The 19557-nt window shown below is 41.4% G+C and overlaps 1 protein-coding gene across 1 annotated transcript; it reads left to right on the plus strand.

The window, feature by feature from the left end:
- The first annotated feature begins 1031 nt into the window (after positions 1-1031).
- LOC306999600 (uncharacterized protein) lies at positions 1032-7759 on the plus strand. The gene is made up of 17 exons (XM_079614428.1): positions 1032-2249; positions 2339-2478; positions 2744-2948; positions 3037-3141; positions 3280-3473; positions 3582-3723; positions 3815-4567; positions 4672-4772; positions 4850-4969; positions 5054-5101; positions 5199-5282; positions 5366-5431; positions 6606-6663; positions 6917-6967; positions 7046-7090; positions 7214-7414; positions 7682-7759. The coding sequence occupies exons 1-13, from the start codon at positions 1163-1165 to the stop codon at positions 6606-6608; spliced, it is 3048 nt and encodes a 1015-aa protein (XP_079470554.1). The 5' UTR covers positions 1032-1162; the 3' UTR covers positions 6609-6663; positions 6917-6967; positions 7046-7090; positions 7214-7414; positions 7682-7759.
- Positions 7760-19557: the final 11798 nt, after the last annotated feature.

Raw genomic sequence — 19557 nt, forward strand, 5'->3', positions numbered from 1 at the left:
TTGCCGAGCGGTCACAAGCCCCAGCCCACAAGATGTTTTGAGCAAGGATGCCAATTTCTCCACTGCCCCTTTTGCCCACTTTATAAGGGTGACTACTCAAAAGTGGAAACACATTTACAGTCCCATCTGAAAACAGTGGTACAGCATGGAGGTATGTTTAAGGATTCTTTGGCTGATTCATTGGTTTAGATTAATAACCTTTGTGTTGATATGAATAAGTTGAGGACACTAGCCGTGGTCAAGAAGGCACTTGTGTTTGGACCAGTTATTAAAGCCTGCTTTGTTTTTTACCTTCCTTTCAGAGGTTGTGATGTATACCTGCAAATGGGGCTGCAGAAAGGAGTCCCACTACCACTGCTGTGCTTGTATTCTAATGTTTCAAAGAAAAAAACAACTGCTTAGACACCTCAGCACATGCCACCGTCAGCCAGCAGAAGGCCAACCCCACCCTCAGCCAGCAGAAGGCCAACCCCACCCTCAGCCAGCAGAAGGCCAACCCCACCCTCAGCCAGCAGAAGGCCAACCCCACCCTCAGCCAGCAGAAGGCCAACCCCACCCTCAGCCAGCAGAAGGCCAACCCCACCCTCAGCCAGCAGAAGGCCAACCCCACCCTCAGCCAGCAGAAGGCCAACCCCACCCTCAGCCAGCAGAAGGCCAACCCCACCCTCAGCCAGCAGAAGGCCAACCCCACCCTCAGCCAGCAGAAGGCCAACCCCACCCTCAGCCAGCAGAAGGCCAACCCCACCCTCGGCCAGCAGAAGGCCAACCCCACCCTCGGCCAGCAGAAGGCCAACCCCACCCTCGGCCAGCAGAAGGCCAACCCCACCCTCGGCCAGCAGAAGGCCAACCCCACCCTCGGCCAGCAGAAGGCCAACCCCACCCTCGGCCAGCAGAAGGCCAACCCCACCCTCGGCCAGCAGAAGGCCAACCCCACCCTCGGCCAGCAGAAGGCCAACCCCACCCTCGGCCAGCAGAAGGCCAACCCCACCCTCGGCCAGCAGAAGGCCAACCCCACCCTCGGCCAGCAGAAGGCCAACCCCACCCTCAGCCAGCAGAAGGCCAACCCCACCCTCAGCCAGCAGAAGGCCAACCCCACCGCCAGCCAGCAGAAGGCCCACTGCACTCTTTTTCACCTCAAGCCTTAGAAGGCCCACTAAACCCTATGGAGGCCATGGTAGAAGCCCGGCTACACCCTGTGGAGGCTATGGTAGAGCTTCATCAACCAAAAAAAACTGTTGGCTTACGTTCGAGGGTCAGAAAGGTTAAGTGCACAAAGTGTGAATTAGTGCTAAATAAAAAAAATTTAAAGCAGCATATGAGACGACGCCACTCAACTGTCAAGGAGGACATTACAGCCGACCGTCATCTGGCATGTCAGCCAATAGAGATTGAAAGGGGAATATTTGCTGTTGTAAAGTCCTTCAGCAGCAATAGCGCACCCATCCATGTACAGAAGCGGACATCGGGGCCAAGCCATCAAATTCGTTGTGAGCAGGATGCCTGTGTGCGCAACACTGAGGTGATGCATAGGAGTGGGTTTATATCCTTTGATTGTGCCCATCTGCAGTCCCTGCAATACTGCCCACCACCCCTCAGCCCTCAGATTGAACTAAGGGAGGATGTTCTGAGGGACATTGTCAGTAGCAGGTGGTTCAGCGAGGAGCGGAAGAGGGCATGTCTTCTGAAAAAAACGGCGGCAAACGCTGAAGGGATCCCCTTCAGTGTTGATGTTGAGGTGGGAAGCTCTTCCTCAAGAAGATATGTTTCCATTTATGAGGCAAATCTGTCTTACTATAACAAGTTTGGCAGAGTGATGGTCATGTTTGACACAGCAAATAACACCTGGCATTGCCATTGTGTTAAAGCCAAACAGGCCTGTGTCCACAAGGCCATTGCAAAATGGCACTTTTTCCAGACAAGAAAGGAGCTCTTCACGGGAGATGAGAGCGAGGATACTCAAGATAGTCAGGGCTCTGAAGACAAGGTGGAAACTGTCACCTCAAGTGATTTTCAGTATCCCCCTCGAGATCAGGATTTGGGGAGAATTGTTAGGTACATTCACAACAAGAAAAGGCTTCCTGCAGACTTGCCAGCAAAGGTGTATGGGTTGACAAGTGAGACAGAAGTGCCTAAACATCTGATGCCCAAAGAGTGTGTTTGTCCTGAATGTCCTGGTGATCTTCCCCTTGGTGAACCCCTGATCATCAGCAAATCAGCAAAAATCATTACTGTCAAGGGAATCATCGAGGGTCTGTATCATGTTTAAACTAAAATTGACATTTATTCTTCCTTTTCCAAGTTGTATATACCACTAAATGCTCCAATGATCTCATTTCAGGTGTGACAACTTATGGGAAAAAATGCAGTAGATGTGGAATGATGGTGCGATACCAGGAATGGGAGGATGGCTTACATAACTTTAATGACAAAGTCATTCTAACCCTCCATTTTTGCCTGTATCTTCGGAACTGCCTCCAGGTCAAATGTTCAAAAATTCAATACGTGTGATTTTTGTGATTTATGAATATGATGTGACCATACTGTATGTTAAATGCGTAAATCTCATATTCCATATCTTTATGCACAGTAGGCCATTAATTAAGTAATTAGAACTAAGGTGCAGGATGAGACTTCTTAGCTGACAGTCATGACATTAGGCCATTAAATACATAATTGGAACTTTCCCAGTTGCACACTTTTATGGAAGTACATTTTCTAATTTATTATTGATGTTTTATTCCAGACTCACACAGCTCTGGGTCGAGCCATCGAGACATGGGAGCTGACGTCGGGACAGCAGTACCCAAACAAAAATAGCCTAATACATGGATACCTACATTTTGAAGCATTGACAGACCATGATTATAACTTCTCCTGTGTCCGCTGTGGACATCACCCTCCTGTGGTGGTCATGGATCTCCACAAGAGCTGTGTCTTCAGCTTGGCAGGTACAATACGGGTTTTATTTGTATGGTGAACCCCTCCACCCCTCCAGGTGGTCTAACTACAGTATATTGATATTTCTTTTTATTTTAGTCAGTGAACTAGAGGATCCACCAGATGGATTTGATGGGGAGGTGGACATTGATGAGTTCTGGGACTCTCTATGTTTAGAGAGGATTGCACGTGGTTTTGTTCCAAGTAAGTGACTTTTTAAATATAATGTTTCCCAGAGATATATAATTCCTTTGTTACCTTTTTTCCCCTTGTCTTTCTCACTCCACTTTAAGAATTACAAAGTTCATTTCTAGCCATCAATGCAGACTGTTTTTCTTTCAGGTGATAAACAAAATCCTTTTGCCGTTAAACCTACGTACCACCACTGGGCCCCGTGGATTGGACCTCACACCCGCAAATCCAACAAGGTGCTCAATACGGAGCATGAAAAGGTCCACACAACAAGGCACCCAAAAGAACAGACAGAGACTGACATAACAGAGGACAGGCTATTGGATGAAGTATCCAATTTGAAGGTAAACAGGTCTATGTGTTTTTTGTTGTTGTTGTTTATTCTATATAATCAATATAGCTAGTATAAATGTGTTTACAGTGTACACCTTTATTTTGGTAATCTATTACAGGTCCATGCCATCCGAAAGCTCTGCAGGGAGTGCGGAATTGATTCCCAAGGTTCCAAAATGGAATTAGTTCTAAGGCTGAGAGAAGAAATGAAAACCCGAAGCAAATTTGATAAAATTTTTCAAAAGGTTTGGGGAGCATCTGGTAAGTAAAAAAAATGTCCCAACAATGTCTTTTCTCATTGGGCTACTGCTGGTAATTTAGTTTGACTTCCTTGAACACTTGTTCTCCTCAGGTGGCTGGGCTGTTGTTATGTGCCCCTGTGGGCAGGTTGTCTCGCTGAAATTTAACATTAGGGCAGAAAGTCCAAGGGACTTCACTGATTTATTGTTATCTTGGAAACACATGCCCAACATATGCATATATGATTTTGCAAGAGGTCTGGCAGTGCATGCTAACCTTAGAGAGCCCGAGACGATGCCTTTCAGCCCTCATGAGGGTAGGCTGTTGGACCCCAGCCATGAAAACTTGCAGTACGCATCTAATGGTGGTATGGTCAATTTACCATGGCTTAACACTAAGAAAACTGTGCCGGACCCGGGTGGCCATCCATTGACTGGGTCAGCAGACCACTATTGTCTCTACGACAGATTCCATGAGGGAAACACTAAAGACCCGAAAGATATCCTCCGGAGGATAAAGATGGTACCTGAACTGGCAGGGAGAATTAACAGCCAGGTTGCAGAACAACTCTTCTCAACCATGAAAAAAAACAATTATTACATGAACATGCTCTCGCCATCTGCTCATGTTTTCATGATGCGTAATGTTATTCACAATTACAATCAGCGGAAGAACAAGAAGATCAAGGAGGAATTAAAGAAGCTTGTGACTCCTGAAATTCAGCTGTGTCTCAATGAGCATGGTCAGGCAGAATTCTGTGCCTCTCAGCCAACAGGACTTAGCCCCGACCCAGTTGTTGCCGCCTCCTCTCAGCCAGCAGAAACGGGGTTCAGCTCAGACCCAGATCTTTCACCACCCTCTAAACGTAAGGAAATCTTCTATATTTTATGCATTGTATTAGTGATTGTGTATATTTATTCAATAACACATTTCCTCTCATTTTTGTCTCATCTCTTTATTTTGAATTAGGTTCAAGGTTACAGTCGCTCTCCTCAGCTGTTGACCGTACTAATCCCAACTTTACAGTTGCTGATTGGAAACAAGAACCAAACGCAAGACTCTGTGAATTAGTAAGTTTGAGATTAGTTTTTGTGAATTAGACATTTTAAATATACATCCATTCATAATGTTCTGTATATTTCCCCAGCTGGACTATGTGCTGGATAGTAAGGGTGACCCTAAGGAGGAAATTGTTCAAGCCAACAACTCGATCCTCACAAGGTCTGACTTTTGGACTCTGGGCCTAGAGCGAGATGTTGAAGCAACGGTAAATCTGATCCAAGTGTTTAACTGTATTTCCTATGGTGTGAGATGATTAATTGTCTTACTAATTAATCATTGTTTTTTTTAGATTGCAAATTGTTGTTTCAACATTATCGTCAAGACTGCAATTGCACATGTAAGTTACATTTAACATAATCTGTGCATTCAAGTTTCCTGACTGTATACTTTTGTTGCCTACACAAAGTGTGTTATGCGTCTGTTTTCAAATAAAGGGCATTGCAACCGTGACTGTGGATGCCTATGTGGTGGTCACCTGGCTTCCTCCATATGAGGCTTCTCCCATTGCTAAAATGATTGTGAGTAGTAATGTAACAGAACTTGTACCTCAGCTTTAACCTCACGTTCAAGTTCCTCTTTGAACTCTTTTTATTTTCCTCAGTGTGACTTTGCATCCAAAGACGTGGTGCTTCTCCCTGCCTGGCAACCTGGGCACTGGACATTGTGTGTGAGTAAACTCACTTTGAAGTGGCTTTTTTATCTGAAATACTGTGCTGTTATTATTGAATCATCATTCATGCTTTGTTGGTACATTTCATGCAGTACATAACAACATTTTTGATATGCATAACGATTTCAGGTCTAAGAATCTAACCCAACCTTTTCTGGATCAATTCCAACTTCTCTATGCCCCCTATTTTGGATTGTGTGTTGAAGACTCTTACCATACACTCCCACCTCCCAATGAAATTAATGTTTTTGGCCATGCTGAACATAAATTTGAATGATATTTTGTTTCAGCCTCAAAGAATGGATGAATGAGAGCAATCACTTGTAAAGCACTTTGTATAAAATTATATTCATTTAATATATATATATATATATATATATATATATATATATATATATATATATATATATACACACATGCATACATGCATGCATACACATATACATATACGGTACATACATATATGTAAATGCACTATTTACTATAACTGTTTTGTTTGACGTAAGATTTGGGTCTTTAACCAACCCTTATCTTGCCATTCCATGAAATAAAACTCTTAACAGGTTCTCAAACCAAGACAGAGGATTATGCAGTATTTTGATTCAAGACACCCTAGTGGCTTTGGAGATGGCCGCTACCTAGAAATCTTCAGGTTTTTCATAGAAAGCTGAATACTGGTTCCCTATGTTCATATCTAACTCTGGGTCTTGCAGCAGTAACTATATTTTTCTATTCAAAGCAATTTCCATGTTTACACCCCAAAGTAGTTCTTCATTGGTTCACTAGAAACCTCATCTGCATCTTTACTTTAATTGTTTTTTTAGTTAGACCACCCAAATACTGCTTTGAGAACCCAAAAACTTAGATATGATCATGTTTTTTGGAAGTATGGTAGTTCTGTTTTGGACTATACTTCCTTTTTGTTTAGTTCTGCATTTATGGTTTTGGTTCATATGTTCCATACGTTCTAAGTCCCTACTAGGAATTGCTGCTACTCCCAGGTCACTTTTTAGCATGGGAAGGTGTAGTTCAACCCCATTTTTAAACCATGCTCTTAGGGCTCAAGGTGGGTATGTGTAGTCATGGTAGAGATTCAGCAATTCCTAAAGGGGTTCAATGTTAAATTTGAAAGGCATGAATTGCAATTAACTCGTCTTCCAAACCTTTTCAGTAACCTGGCTCATGCGGTGTCCAATGGACCATGGAAGTCATTTTACTTGGCTGATGAGGTAAAACGTGTGGCTGGAGCACGATTCATTGCATTTAGTAAAGTAGCGTACATAGGCAGGTGTCTTGATTTTTATTTATTATGATTTTATAAAGTGACGCTGATGGACCCTAGTTGCTGCTAAATGCAAGTTCAAAGCACATTGTGTTGCACTTTTTGTATGATTTAAGGCTACAAAATGAGTGTGGATATCAGTAGGCATCATATAATAAGAATCATTGATAATAAATCACACACCCCTTTTACCACCACAGGGCGCATCTCCCCAGCATCAGAGCAACAGCTGTGGTGTGTTTATGCTGATGGTGAGATGCAATAATTTCAGAAGTGATAACTGATTACTAGTTTGCAGAACAACTAACACATTTGTATGTTTATTTCAGTATGCAATGTATTCTACCCTCCAAAAGCCATATGATTTCAGTGAGGTGAGTTCGTTCAAATCTCAATCAGATTTGTAGTGTGAAATATAAGGCTTTTAATCATTTTGTCCTATCTGGAGGCTACAGTTAACATGCACCAATAGGCCTTACACTTAACTTTGTCTGTAGGTACTGTACTTGCTGAAGGAGATGGCAACATCTGTAAAAATGTACACTGCCATAGATCCCATCAATGAGTAAATAGTACTGTAACATGGATTTGTATCAGGCTATGAAGACATTTAAAGCATAACTTTATTTTCAGGTGGACATGCTCTCTATCAGGAGGTGGTGGTGTGGGCAGCTGCTGGAGACCTTTACATTAGAAAGGTGTTACATACTGCGTCCATATTTTGCCATTTAATTATATTTGGTGCTCATGAAGATGGAAGCCAATATACTGATATCTCTCTCTCTCGCTCTAGCCCTGCAGGACTAGCTGGCAGACCCATCTCACCCTCTCCCCATCTCAGCCACACCTTACAATCTCCAAGCAGTGAAAGGTATTATATACTGTGTTCATATATTGCTATTTATTTATATTTGGTGCTTATGACGATGGTAGCCAATATACTGATCTCTCTTTTCTTTCTCTAGCCCTGCAGGACTAGCTGGCACACCCATCTCACCCTCTCCCCATCTCAGCCACACCTTACAATCTCCAAGCAGTGAAAGGTATTATATACTGTGTTCATATATTGCTATTTACTTATATTGGTAGCCAATATACTGATCTCTCTTTTCTTTCTCTAGCCCTGCAGGACTAGCTGACACACCCATCTCACCTTCTCCATCTCCCCATCTCAGCCACACCTTCCAATCTCGAAGCTGTCCATCAGGCACACCCATTACAACAGAGGACAGTCCATTCTTACCACCTGTAGTCCTTCAGCGTATTATTGAAGAGACACTGAGTATGGACATGGCTATGCTTGGCGTGTTCAACAGAGTTTCGAAAACTTTCCAGGAACTCACAAAGCCATTCCACCCCTCCGTTTATATTAATGATAGTTTGGCAAGGGACCTCAAACTTAAGAAAGACAGTCTGATGCATATAACTGTTAGAAAAATTTATAAGACTGCAGGCCGTGGCAGCGGCCTTGCACTACGCCTCAAAGGCTTTTCCAAAAGAAGGAATTGGCCGAGCGCACGTCTGGGGCTGAGGCACATGGCTTATGGCAGGTATCTGATTGAAGATGTCTGCCTACCATAGTGTTGTTCTCTGAGTCTGTGTGGTTAGAACAACGTCAACACTTTTATTACTCATTTATTTTATTTGTGACATGTTTTATTTTGTAATCCCTTTCATTTTTGCATGCCAATAAATCTGTTTGTTTTATACTGTATGTACTACAATGTTCAAGAGTAAATTGTTCAAGAGAAATTACTGTATTTTGTGTCTTTATTGAAAACATCAAAAGTGCCTGTTGGAAAAGTAAGTGAATCCTTGGGGTCAAATAGCCTACTGTTTGAGCCTTCATTAAGTGCATCTGCTAACTGGACTGCAACAGCACAATGTCCCAAGTGTTAATTTAATCGATTCATTACTTAATTCAGACATTAAGACGACTGTATTGTTTTCGGAATGGATCTCAAAGGGTTCCTTTATTTGAAGCAACAAACTTATATCTAGGGCAGGGCCATAGAGAGATCTGTGTCCTCAACTCGTAGAATATAATGAACGTACTGCACAACCACAACATTCTCATTATATTTAGCTACCATGGAGCCTCCCTAAAATTGTGTTGTAATATCAGTAAATTAAACTTAATCAAGCCGCTCGAAAGCTGGCTTAGTCATCTAGTTCGATGCTAGCTGACGTCTTCCTATGCTTAAAGATAGGACTGAGATAACTTGTCCTACACGTAAATGTAATTTTATTAAGATGTAATTGGACTAACGTTAACGTTCTGTAGATGGCTTAGCTTGCTAACGTTAGTTTTATGCTAACCGTAACGTTACAGACTTCTTTTTGAGAAAAATTAACTAGCGAATGTTGTTATATTAACCCGGATGTTGACAGTTAGCAGTTCAGCAGAAGAGGCGAAGAAGAGGAGGCCGGATGTTGACAGTCAGCAAGAAAGGCGAAGAATAAGAACGGGGCGTTTCAGTCTGCGAAAACGGGAACCCCCACCAGCACGAGAACACCCATTTGTGGCCGCAGTTGGATGATATTGGAACCAGCAGGGGCATAGGAAACTTTGAGCTGGATAGAACCAGCAGGGACACAGGAGACTTCGATCTGGACGGAACCAGCGGGGGAACAGGAGACTTCGATCTGGATAGAACCAGCAGGGGCATAGGACACTTCGATCTGGATAGAACCAGCAGGGGCACAGGAGACTTCGATCTGGACGGAACCAGCGGGGGAGCAGGAGACTTCGATCTGGACAGAACCAGGACGGGAACAGGAGACTTCAATCTGTAGGGAAACAGCAGGGGAATAGGAGACTTCGATCTGGATAGAACCCTCAAGAGCACAGGAGACTTCGATCTGGATAGAACCAGCAGGGACACGGGAGACATTGAGCTGGACGGAACCAGCGGGGGAACAGGAGACTTCGATCTGGATAGAACCAGCGGGGGAACAGGAGACTTCGATCTGGATAGAACCAGCAGGGACACAAGAGACTTCGATCTGGATAGAACCAGCAGGGACACAGGAGACTTCGATCTGGATAGAACCAGCAGGGACACAGGAGACTTCGATCTGGATAGAACCAGCAGGGACACAGGAGACTTCGATCTGGATAGAACCAGCAGGGACACAGGAGACTTCGATCTGGATAGAACCAGCAGGGGGCACAGGAGACTTCGATCTGGATAGAACCAGCAGGGACACAGGAGACTTCGATCTGGATAGAACCAGCAGGGACACAGGAGACTTCGATCTGGATAGAACCAGCAGGGGGCACAGGAGACTTCGATCTGGATAGAACCAGCAGGGACACAGGAGACTTCGATCTGGATAGAACCAGCAGGGACACAGGAGACTTCGATCTGGATAGAACCAGCAGGGGGCACAGGAGACTTCGATCTGGAGGGAAACAGCAGGGACACAGGAGACTTCGATCTGGATAGAACCAGTAGGGACACAGGAGACTTCGATCTGGATAGAATCAGCAGGGACACAGGAGACTTCGATCTGGATAGAACCAGCAGGGGGCACAGGAGACTTCGATCTGGATAGAACCAGCAGGGACACAGGAGACTTCGATCTGGATAGAACCAGCAGGGACACAGGAGACTTCGATCTGGATAGAACCAGCAGGGACACAGGAGACTTCGATCTGGATAGAACCAGCAGGGACACAAGAGACTTCGATCTGGATAGAACCAGCAGGGACACAGGAGACTTCGATCTGGATAGAACCAGCAGGGGGCACAGGAGACTTCGATCTGGATAGAACCAGCAGGGACACCGGAGACTTCGATCTGGATAGAACCAGCAGGGACACAGGAGACTTCGATCTGGATAGAACCAGCAGGGACACAGGAGACTTCGATCTGGATAGAACCAGCAGGGGGAACAGGAGACTTCGATCTGGATAGAACCAGCAGGGACACAGGAGACTTCGATCTGGATAGAACCAGCAGGGACACAAGAGACTTCGATCTGGATAGAACCAGCAGGGACACAGGAGACTTCGATCTGGATAGAACCAGCAGGGACACAGGAGACTTCGATCTGGATAGAACCAGCAGGGACACAGGAGACTTCGATCTGGATAGAACCAGCAGGGGGAACAGGAGACTTCGATCTGGAGGGAAACAGCAGGGACACGGGAGACATTGAGCTGGACGGAACCAGCGTGGGAACAGGACACTTCGATCTGAATAGAACCAGAGGGGGCACAGGAGACTTCGATCTGGAGGGAAACAGCAGGGGCACAGGAGACTTCGATCTGGAGGGAAACAGCAGGGGCACAGGAGACTTCGATCTGGAGGGAAACAGCAGGGGCACAGGAGACTTCGATCTGGATAGAACCAGAGGGGGCACAGGAGACTTCGATCTGGATAGAACCAGAGGGGGCACAGGAGACTTCGATCTGGAGGGAAACAGCAGGGGCACAGGAGACTTCGATCTGGATAGAACCAGAGGGGGCACAGGAGACTTCGATCTGGATAGAACCAGAGGGGGCACAGGAGACTTCGATCTGGATAGAACCAGAGGGGGCACAGGAGACTTCGATCTGGAGGGAAACAGCAGGGGCACATTCTCTTCCAATACATATTCTCCAGAGATCAACAGCAGCTCACCTTCAGCAGTGGGAGTGTGGGCTCTGGCATCGTATCCATGCAGCAGGGTGATGGCTAGCTGGGCTCTGGGTCGGTAGTGAGGTTTGTGAAGTCCTCTACTGGGCCGATGGTGAACGCAGATGCCTTATTCACCAGTATCCACTCCACAAACGCTGTAAAATTCCCCTGAGAACTAAACAAGGGCAGGTGTGCCCTGGACCGCTCATTGAGGCTGGCTGGTGAGATAGAAAACACACAGTGAGTGGTCATGAAAGGTGTTGAGGCACGCCACGTCTAGAAATTTCCTCGTGTTTTCCAAGACTTTGATCTCTCTGCTCATAGCAGAGCAGCTGGACTGCCGGTAAGTCAATTTCTACTCAATATGAGGGTCTGGTATTCATGCGTGAGTGTAGTAGAGAAAGGAGTATCCAAAATAAACAGTTTATTTAATCCACAAAAGAAAACTCAGGAGATTGCAGGAGAAATACATACAACATGTTAAATTAAGATGATACCAGACAATGAAACAGGAAACAGAAGGCTTAAATGCACAGAGCATGAAGTCACAGACAGTTGCACGTCATGTAGAAATCCAGCTCATTCATTTCTATGGTATCCACAAACAGCAACTATCTGACTGACACACAACTCTGACAGAAATTCAATGATGTCAAGGCTCCTGTGATTGGTAATAATGGCACACTTGATGCAAGTTAGCCGTAACATTTTCTCCAATGGTAGAGCCACAGACCCTCGTATCTCCCAATAACAGAGAGCTGCAGGGATGACATTTTTGTAGGCCGCTTCCAGTCCCATCATCATCAAGTCTTTGATTTTTGGTTAAATGCCTGGTTTACTTGTCTTGAAAAAGGCGGTTGCTAACAAGTGGCTAACTAGGACTGCAGAGGTTGTTATTAAACATCATCTCATTTACTCACTAGTCGCTTTCGCCTTATGGTTAGAATCATGGTCTTGCTAACTATTATAATTCAAACTTTCAGGGAAAATGTTTTTAATAAAGAATCAACATTTGTCGGAAGCTTTAGTGATGATGACGTCGAAGTCATGTGACTGTGGTGTAGTTCGTTTTTTACTTCAGCCGATTGTATTTACGCTTCAAATTTTTTAATACAAGTTCTGTTTATTTGTGAATATTATTTTGATGTAAAAAACGTGTAAGAATCATAAACCTTTGTTGGTCACAGACCTTATTTGCTGCATTAATCCAAAAACCAATGGAAAATTACTATTGAGTTTTTTGTTGAGGGAACCAGGGTGATGCTGACTTCCGGGTTGGCCAACAAAAATACGTCATCCTTGCACCACTCTACATTACCATTTCTGTAATGCATCCAATTAAAATCATTAACATTAGAGCATCCAGCGGGAAATCCTTCTAGTGACCAACATTTAATTTCTTCACATAAGAGAAAATATTTCGATAAATGTTTCAGTAAACACAGTAAAAGTCTTCAAGCAGTTTTCCTCCAAAATAAAAACTTGAATGTGTAACATTTAAAAGTGAATAATTTGAGACATATTAGTATTGTTGTAAAATAAGTCCTGTTCGTTTGAAAAACCAGTCACCTCTCATTTGCATGTTTGACTCTTGGGATTGACATGCATGCAAGGTTAAACATTGGAAGAGTAGGAAGACTTTACCATCAATAAACGCCTGCATGCATCTTTACAATATTTGGGGATGTCCCAGTAGGATTGTGTAGGAAACCACATGAAAAAAGCAGCAACAGCTACCATAGGGTTAATCCCTCATATGCAACAATGTGAATTTTTTTTATGTACTCATTAGCATTTGGTAGAGTAGCATTTAAGTATTTTTAGATATTTGTATCACATTTGAAAGACTTTCTTATGAGAAAGACCCCTTTTTTTCTTTGATAAAAAAAAAACTATATTATATAGTGTTCAGAAAGTTACTTTGAAATGCTTTGTTTCCTGATTACCGTAATATTTCTACTGAGCTGTGGGCTGATGCTGCAGACATGAAGAGCGATCACGAGCGCTGTCTCTCAGTGTTGTGTAACCATTCAGTTTAGTCGACCTTGACAGAGAGAAAAAGGCAGATACAATGAGGATTCCCCCTCTGCACTTTTACTTGTTCTCAGTCAATGGTATTTAAACTTCCCAGAGGTGTAATATTTAAACACTTTAAACACAGAATATACACAGACAGCAACATATTGTTGGCCCAGATCCGGCCTATATCTGGGCCATGTGGAATCCACGTGTACTAGATCTGACACTGACACTATGTTGCTGTCAGGCTATATATATATATATATATAAGATCTATACAATTATACTCATGATTTATCCATGCAGGCACAAGACGTCTATATGACGTCAGTCTGACGTTGGATCCCAACGTCGGACAGACGTTGCATTTTGGTTGAATATGAAAATCGGGTTGACGTCATAACCCAACGTCAGTCTGACGTCTATCTCCAACGTTGGAGAGACGTTGCATTTTGGTTGAATATGAAAATCGGGTTGACGTCAGAACCCAACGTCAAATTAACGTCAACTTCCAACGTCTCTCCAACGTTGTAGGTAGACGTCAGACTGACGTTGGGTTATGACGTCAACCCGATTTTCATATTCAACCAAAATGCAACGTCTCTCCAACGTTGGAGATAGACGTCAGACTGACGTTGGGTTATGACGTCAACCCGATTTTCATATTCAACCAAAATGCAACGTCTGTCCGACGTTGGAGGTAGACGTCAGACTGACGTTGGGTTATGACGTCAACCCGATTTTCATATTCAACCAAAATGCAACGTCTGTCCGACGTTGGAGGTAGACGTCAGACTGACGTTGGGTTATGACGTCAACCCGATTTTCATATTCAACCAAAATGCAACGTCTGTCCGACGTTGGAGGTAGACGTCAGACTGACGTTGGGTTATGACGTCAACCCGATTTTCATATTCAACCAAAATGCAACGTCTGTCCGACGTTGGAGGTAGACGTCAGACTGACGTTGGGTTATGACGTCAACCCGATTTTCATATTCAACCAAAATGCAACGTCTGTCCGACGTTGGAGGTAGACGTCAGACTGACGTTGGGTTATGACGTCAACCCGATTTTCATATTCAACCAAAATGCAACGTCTGTCCGACGTTGGAGGTAGACGTCAGACTGACGTTGGGTTATGACGTCAACCCGATTTTCATATTCAACCAAAATGCAACGTCTGTCCAACGTTGGAGGTAGACGTCAGACTGACGTTGGGTTATGACGTCAACCCGATTTTCATATTCAACCAAAATGAAACGTCTGTCCAACGTTGGAGGTAGACGTCAGACTGACGTTGGGTTATGACGTCAACCCGATTTTCATATTCAACCAAAATGCAACGTCTGTCCAACGTTGGAGGTAGACGTCAGACTGACGTTGGGTTATGACGTCAACCCGATTTTCATATTCAACCAAAATGAAACGTCTGTCCAACGTTGGAGGTAGACGTCAGACTGACGTTGGGTTCTGACGTCAACCCAATTTTCATTTTCAACCAAAATACAACGTCTGTCCAACATTGGAGGTAGACGTCAGACTGACGTTGGGTTATGACGTCAACCCGGTGTTCATTTTCAACCAAAATACAACGTCTGTCCAACGTTAGACAGACGTTGCATTTTGGTTGAAAATGGAAATCGGTTTGACGTCAGACCCCAATATCAAGCTTGACATCAAACTCAAGTTGGTCCAATCTCCAACAGTGTCAACACAACATTAGCTGTCAAATTCCAACTTAAATATATATACTAGGCTCCTTACTTGATTTTTTTGTTTGGAGCCCTGTAAGAGATATATGGTTATTTTGTTGGCATGACATCGAACTTTTAACAGAGCCAGGTTTTCATTGTAAAATAAAAATCAACATACAAAGAAACTTCATAGCAACAAGGTCGAACAGAGGTCAAGATCCAATGCAAGACAACCCAAAAGTATCTTAAGACAAGAGCAGACAGAAAAGTAACTTGGAGTACACATATGTTGTTTATTAGATAAATGACAAAACAATTAAATGGATTATAAAAAAAAAACTTTTATTAGTATATATAATTTTTTTTACATTATTTTAACAGAAATAGATTATAAAATGAGTATTTTTTTTTACATTATTTTAAAAGAAATAGAAATCTTAAACTATAAACTATAAAGCAAATTTACCATTATCCTTTATTCTCTATATCTAACAATCTTTCTTTCTGCCACCTCCGTCCACCCTGTCTGGGGCATATTTTAAACAAAAGGCGACAGCCGCTGAAATATTTGCCTCCGTCTCCTTGGAAGTCCTCTGGACACTCTGTAAGAAATATTTAAAAAAAGGTTATGATGCACTGCAGTAAGCATTAAAACTACAGACATTAAAGTGCAAATCTATTCAAAGTAGGCTAACAGAAAAGCACATAAGAAAACCCACTGTTAGTGATAAGGTTACAGCAGAATAAGATCAACTACAGGACGGGCCTTCAATCTAAAATTTGTAAAATCAAATTTATTACGTGATAAATTGATTAATGAATCTAATTAACCACAATCACATTTATCAACATTTGAATGGAAACGCTTCATAATAAAAATATTTATTCAATACCATTAAAAAATTGTGACACTTGACTAAAGCATTGAATATCTCAAGGTGGCATTAATCAAATGGGTTTATTTCCAAATAGCCTACATGTTGTTGTTTTTTCATTTAATATAATTAAGCTTATCAATTATGTTGCCATAACAGTTTTTTATTATTATTGTGGAGCTCGACATTAGGCATTGTAATACGGTCAAGTTACTTGTCCGGAGAGAAAAGAAAAAGTGCTCTAGACTCGCCCCTTTAAAATCAGCACCAAAAACATACCTGGCAACAGCAATGGCTTTATCAGACCATGGAAAGGAAACAAAATAAATGCAGAAAAAAAAACAAAAAAAAAACAAGGTGATGTCAAAGTTGGGTATACATTCATGGGTTTTACGAAATAGCCTACTTTGTAAGACTCGTCCATTAAGCAAATTCCAAACATACAAACCCAATAACAGTTAAGTGTTTTACATATCCAATATAAGTTATTGTAAAATATTTATATTTCTCAACTCTTTACTAAAAATTATTTTTGGATAATATTAGAGTCAATGACGTGACGCCTAAATTCTCTGTCCGGTTGCATTTAAAAAAAAAATAATGGGTTTAAACGCATAACAAGATACGTTGTTACGTTATGTACTTATGTACTGTACGTTATGTACTTTAACTTTTAAAAAAAGCATTAATTATTTGTCATTTTCTGTTTTTTAAAGTGCCAAAATATCTTATTTTGACTATCCGGCCATAATTTCTGTTTTGGAAACATTTTTTAATTACTCTAAATTTATGCATTTTTATTTTCTGCAATATTTGGCATAATTTCCAAAGTGTTTTTTAAATTAATCCTGTACAACATTGCAAATCATTTGTATATTTGCATCATAATATACAAAACAAACGTTGTCCGATGATGTGCATTTTATGAATGGGCGACCATCAAGAAACAACCAATTAGGCCTATCTGTGCATTAGTTACTTATGAACTAATGCATATTAGTGCACCCGGATTGTAAAGTGTTACCCAAGTTCTCAGTAATTAAATTGTTTGCATTTCTTTTGAGTTTTTGTAAGTAATGATCAAATATTTTGGTTCTATAATTTCAGTTGCCTTCTTAAATGTAGTTAACAGACTTGTTTTCCTGTAAATCGCATTAAACTGATAAAAATACCATTCACTTAAGCATACTGTATCAGTGATTCAAATTTCAGCCACAGAAATTAGAGATTTTATCTTTTTATTTGATACAGTTATTGCTATTATTTGGTCACGCCTAGGGTGTGACTGTGACGGTTAGTATATAACGTGAGACCGACTGTTATTAAACACCGTCATTAGAACTAGATATAGCCTAACCGCCAAAACCGTGTTATTATTTTATATTAATATTATTATCTGCTGTTTTATTATATATTATATTTTTTACAAACATTTTTTAGCAACAATTATTTTCATTTTTTAGATATGATCATAAGATGCGCAATATATCGGGAGACATGGTTTTTACCACTTAATGAAGTTTTGTTTTGTAAATCATCAGAAATGCGTTTTACCAGTTTTGCTCTGTAGAAAGCCTTTCTTTAAAGCAAATTTCGTTTTGTACAAATTTGTATCTTAATTTTAATAAATGTTTCATCAACCAATAGCATGTATTTAATAAATAAAAAGCAAATATAGCACACAATATAATAACCGGTCCGTGACATGGAGGCGCCGGCGCGCCGTGTTTACTTGAAATGCATTGTGAACTAGAGCGCATCTCATCGTAAATGAATGAAACTCAGCGTAGGCATATGCCTCATGCATTAGCATTAAATATCTTTGCTGCATCCTTTCTAGAACAGACGAGGGCTTTCCTGCGGCTCGCATCAGCAGAGCATTGCATCGTCCATAGACCGCAAAACAATCAGGCGGTCGGGTGCGGTTCACCGTGTGTGATTCATTTAATGGAAAGCACATTCACTGCTAGTTGTCTTGCTGTTAATTTTAAATAAACGTAGAGCAAGTAGCTAATCAGTGTCTGCTCGTTTATTCAAACTAAGTTGTCCTATAACAGACGAACGTCGCTACCTTCCTACAAAAGGTATATATATATTTTTTTTTTGTAGAAATAACTTGGTTTTGAGCTATCAAAAATGTTGGGGTTTTTTTCAAAAAATTGAGAGTTTGCTGCTTTCATGGGTCCTTGGCAAATTGGTATCTTTGAATGGTATGACTATTAACTAATTGTTAAGTAATATGTCATTTTGGTTTTGACATCCACACTTATGATTTTACTATGAAATATTACTTAACAATTAGTTAAAAATCATTAGCTAATGATTAATTAAAACTGGAAGTTTAAGTGCACTCATTGTGGAACTGAACACATTAATTTACACGATTAGTTCATAAAATATGTTATTAAGGAATTAATACATTATGCCAAATTAATTCATCATATAGACTATTAGTGGCTGATGCAGTAATAATTAATTCATGGTTTAGGCCTGAAGCTTCATACTCATGATTATCTGTGCATTAAAGTATGAATTAATGCATATTAGTGCACCCATATTGTAAAGTGTTACCAAAACTTGTAAAAAAAAAAAAAAAAAAAAATTCTTAAGCCTACATTTTAAGATAAATCACGTCGCACCGCATGCTCTTTTTAAGGCTATGGCCAAATCATCTAGATGAATAAACACTAAAATCACATCATTTAAAATTGTTATATGTATTTATGTGTACACAACAGTCTTAATGTTTGGACAATTGCAATAGGTATTATTAATTTTTGTATTTTAAAATTGGCCTGTCGAAAATGGGCCTATAGCCCAAGTAGGCCTACGTCATTGACCCACGAGCACATTTTACACAATAAAGTGATCGAGAATCCACGACAAAGGACAAATATGGCCACAATGTAAACATTTTTTATTTTATGTGTCATGTGGAGGGCAGAATTTATATAAATTAAAGCATTCATTTCACGTGCTATAGGCTAACGTTTCCCCGACTCCCCCAACAGGTAAGCCGGCTCACGTGCAGTTCAGTCAGAAAAATGTGCGCTGAGGCGACTTTCATTTCACTACTTGTACTATAGTTATGTATAGTTATAATATTTAAGTCACTTTTAACTCTACATTATTAAAGATACTCTGGCAATGCAGTTAAATAGTAGCTAGCCTAGGCTAGGTGGAAATTCGCGCCAGTTCACAAAAATCCATTGCTGTCCCACAGAAAATTAAAACTAATAAACACCCATATTTATTTATATTTTCCTTACCTCTGTTCACTCATCGTCCACAGCAGGTATGTCAGCAGGATGTTGAAAGGTGTGCAGTGCCCGCGCTATGCAGTGAGTACAACAGCTAGTGGAACGTGACACGTGAGGTATTTTCCACAAGGATGGAGCAGAGGAAATTAATGCTTGCCTAATAGGCCATAAGGTGAACTAGGAAAAAGTGGCTAGAAAATGATTTTCGTTCCCACACCTGGGCACTACTTTTTAAATTAATTTTTGCATAGACAAAACCATTATCGACTTTATGTTAAAAGTTCTCCGCAAAATACCCTGCAGTTTTTTGTCACAATCCACAAATGTATATAATTGTGAATTGGAAAAAACGAAAAATCTTATTCT

The sequence above is a fragment of the Phoxinus phoxinus genome (genome assembly GCF_949152265.1).
Source record: "Phoxinus phoxinus genome assembly, chromosome: 5".
Taxonomy (NCBI): Eukaryota; Metazoa; Chordata; class Actinopteri; order Cypriniformes; family Leuciscidae; genus Phoxinus; species Phoxinus phoxinus.

Excerpts from the sequence above, each read along its gene's own strand:
- LOC306999600 (XM_079614428.1), top strand. The coding sequence starts at position 1,163 with ATGGAGGCCATGGTAGAAGCCCGGCTACACCCTGTGGAGGCTATGGTA. Across the intron at positions 2,479-2,743 it reads ATCTTCGGAACTGCCTCCAG|ACTCACACAGCTCTGGGTCG; the intron begins GTCAAATGTTCA and ends GTTTTATTCCAG. Across the intron at positions 3,142-3,279 it reads TGCACGTGGTTTTGTTCCAA|GTGATAAACAAAATCCTTTT; the intron begins GTAAGTGACTTT and ends TTTTTCTTTCAG.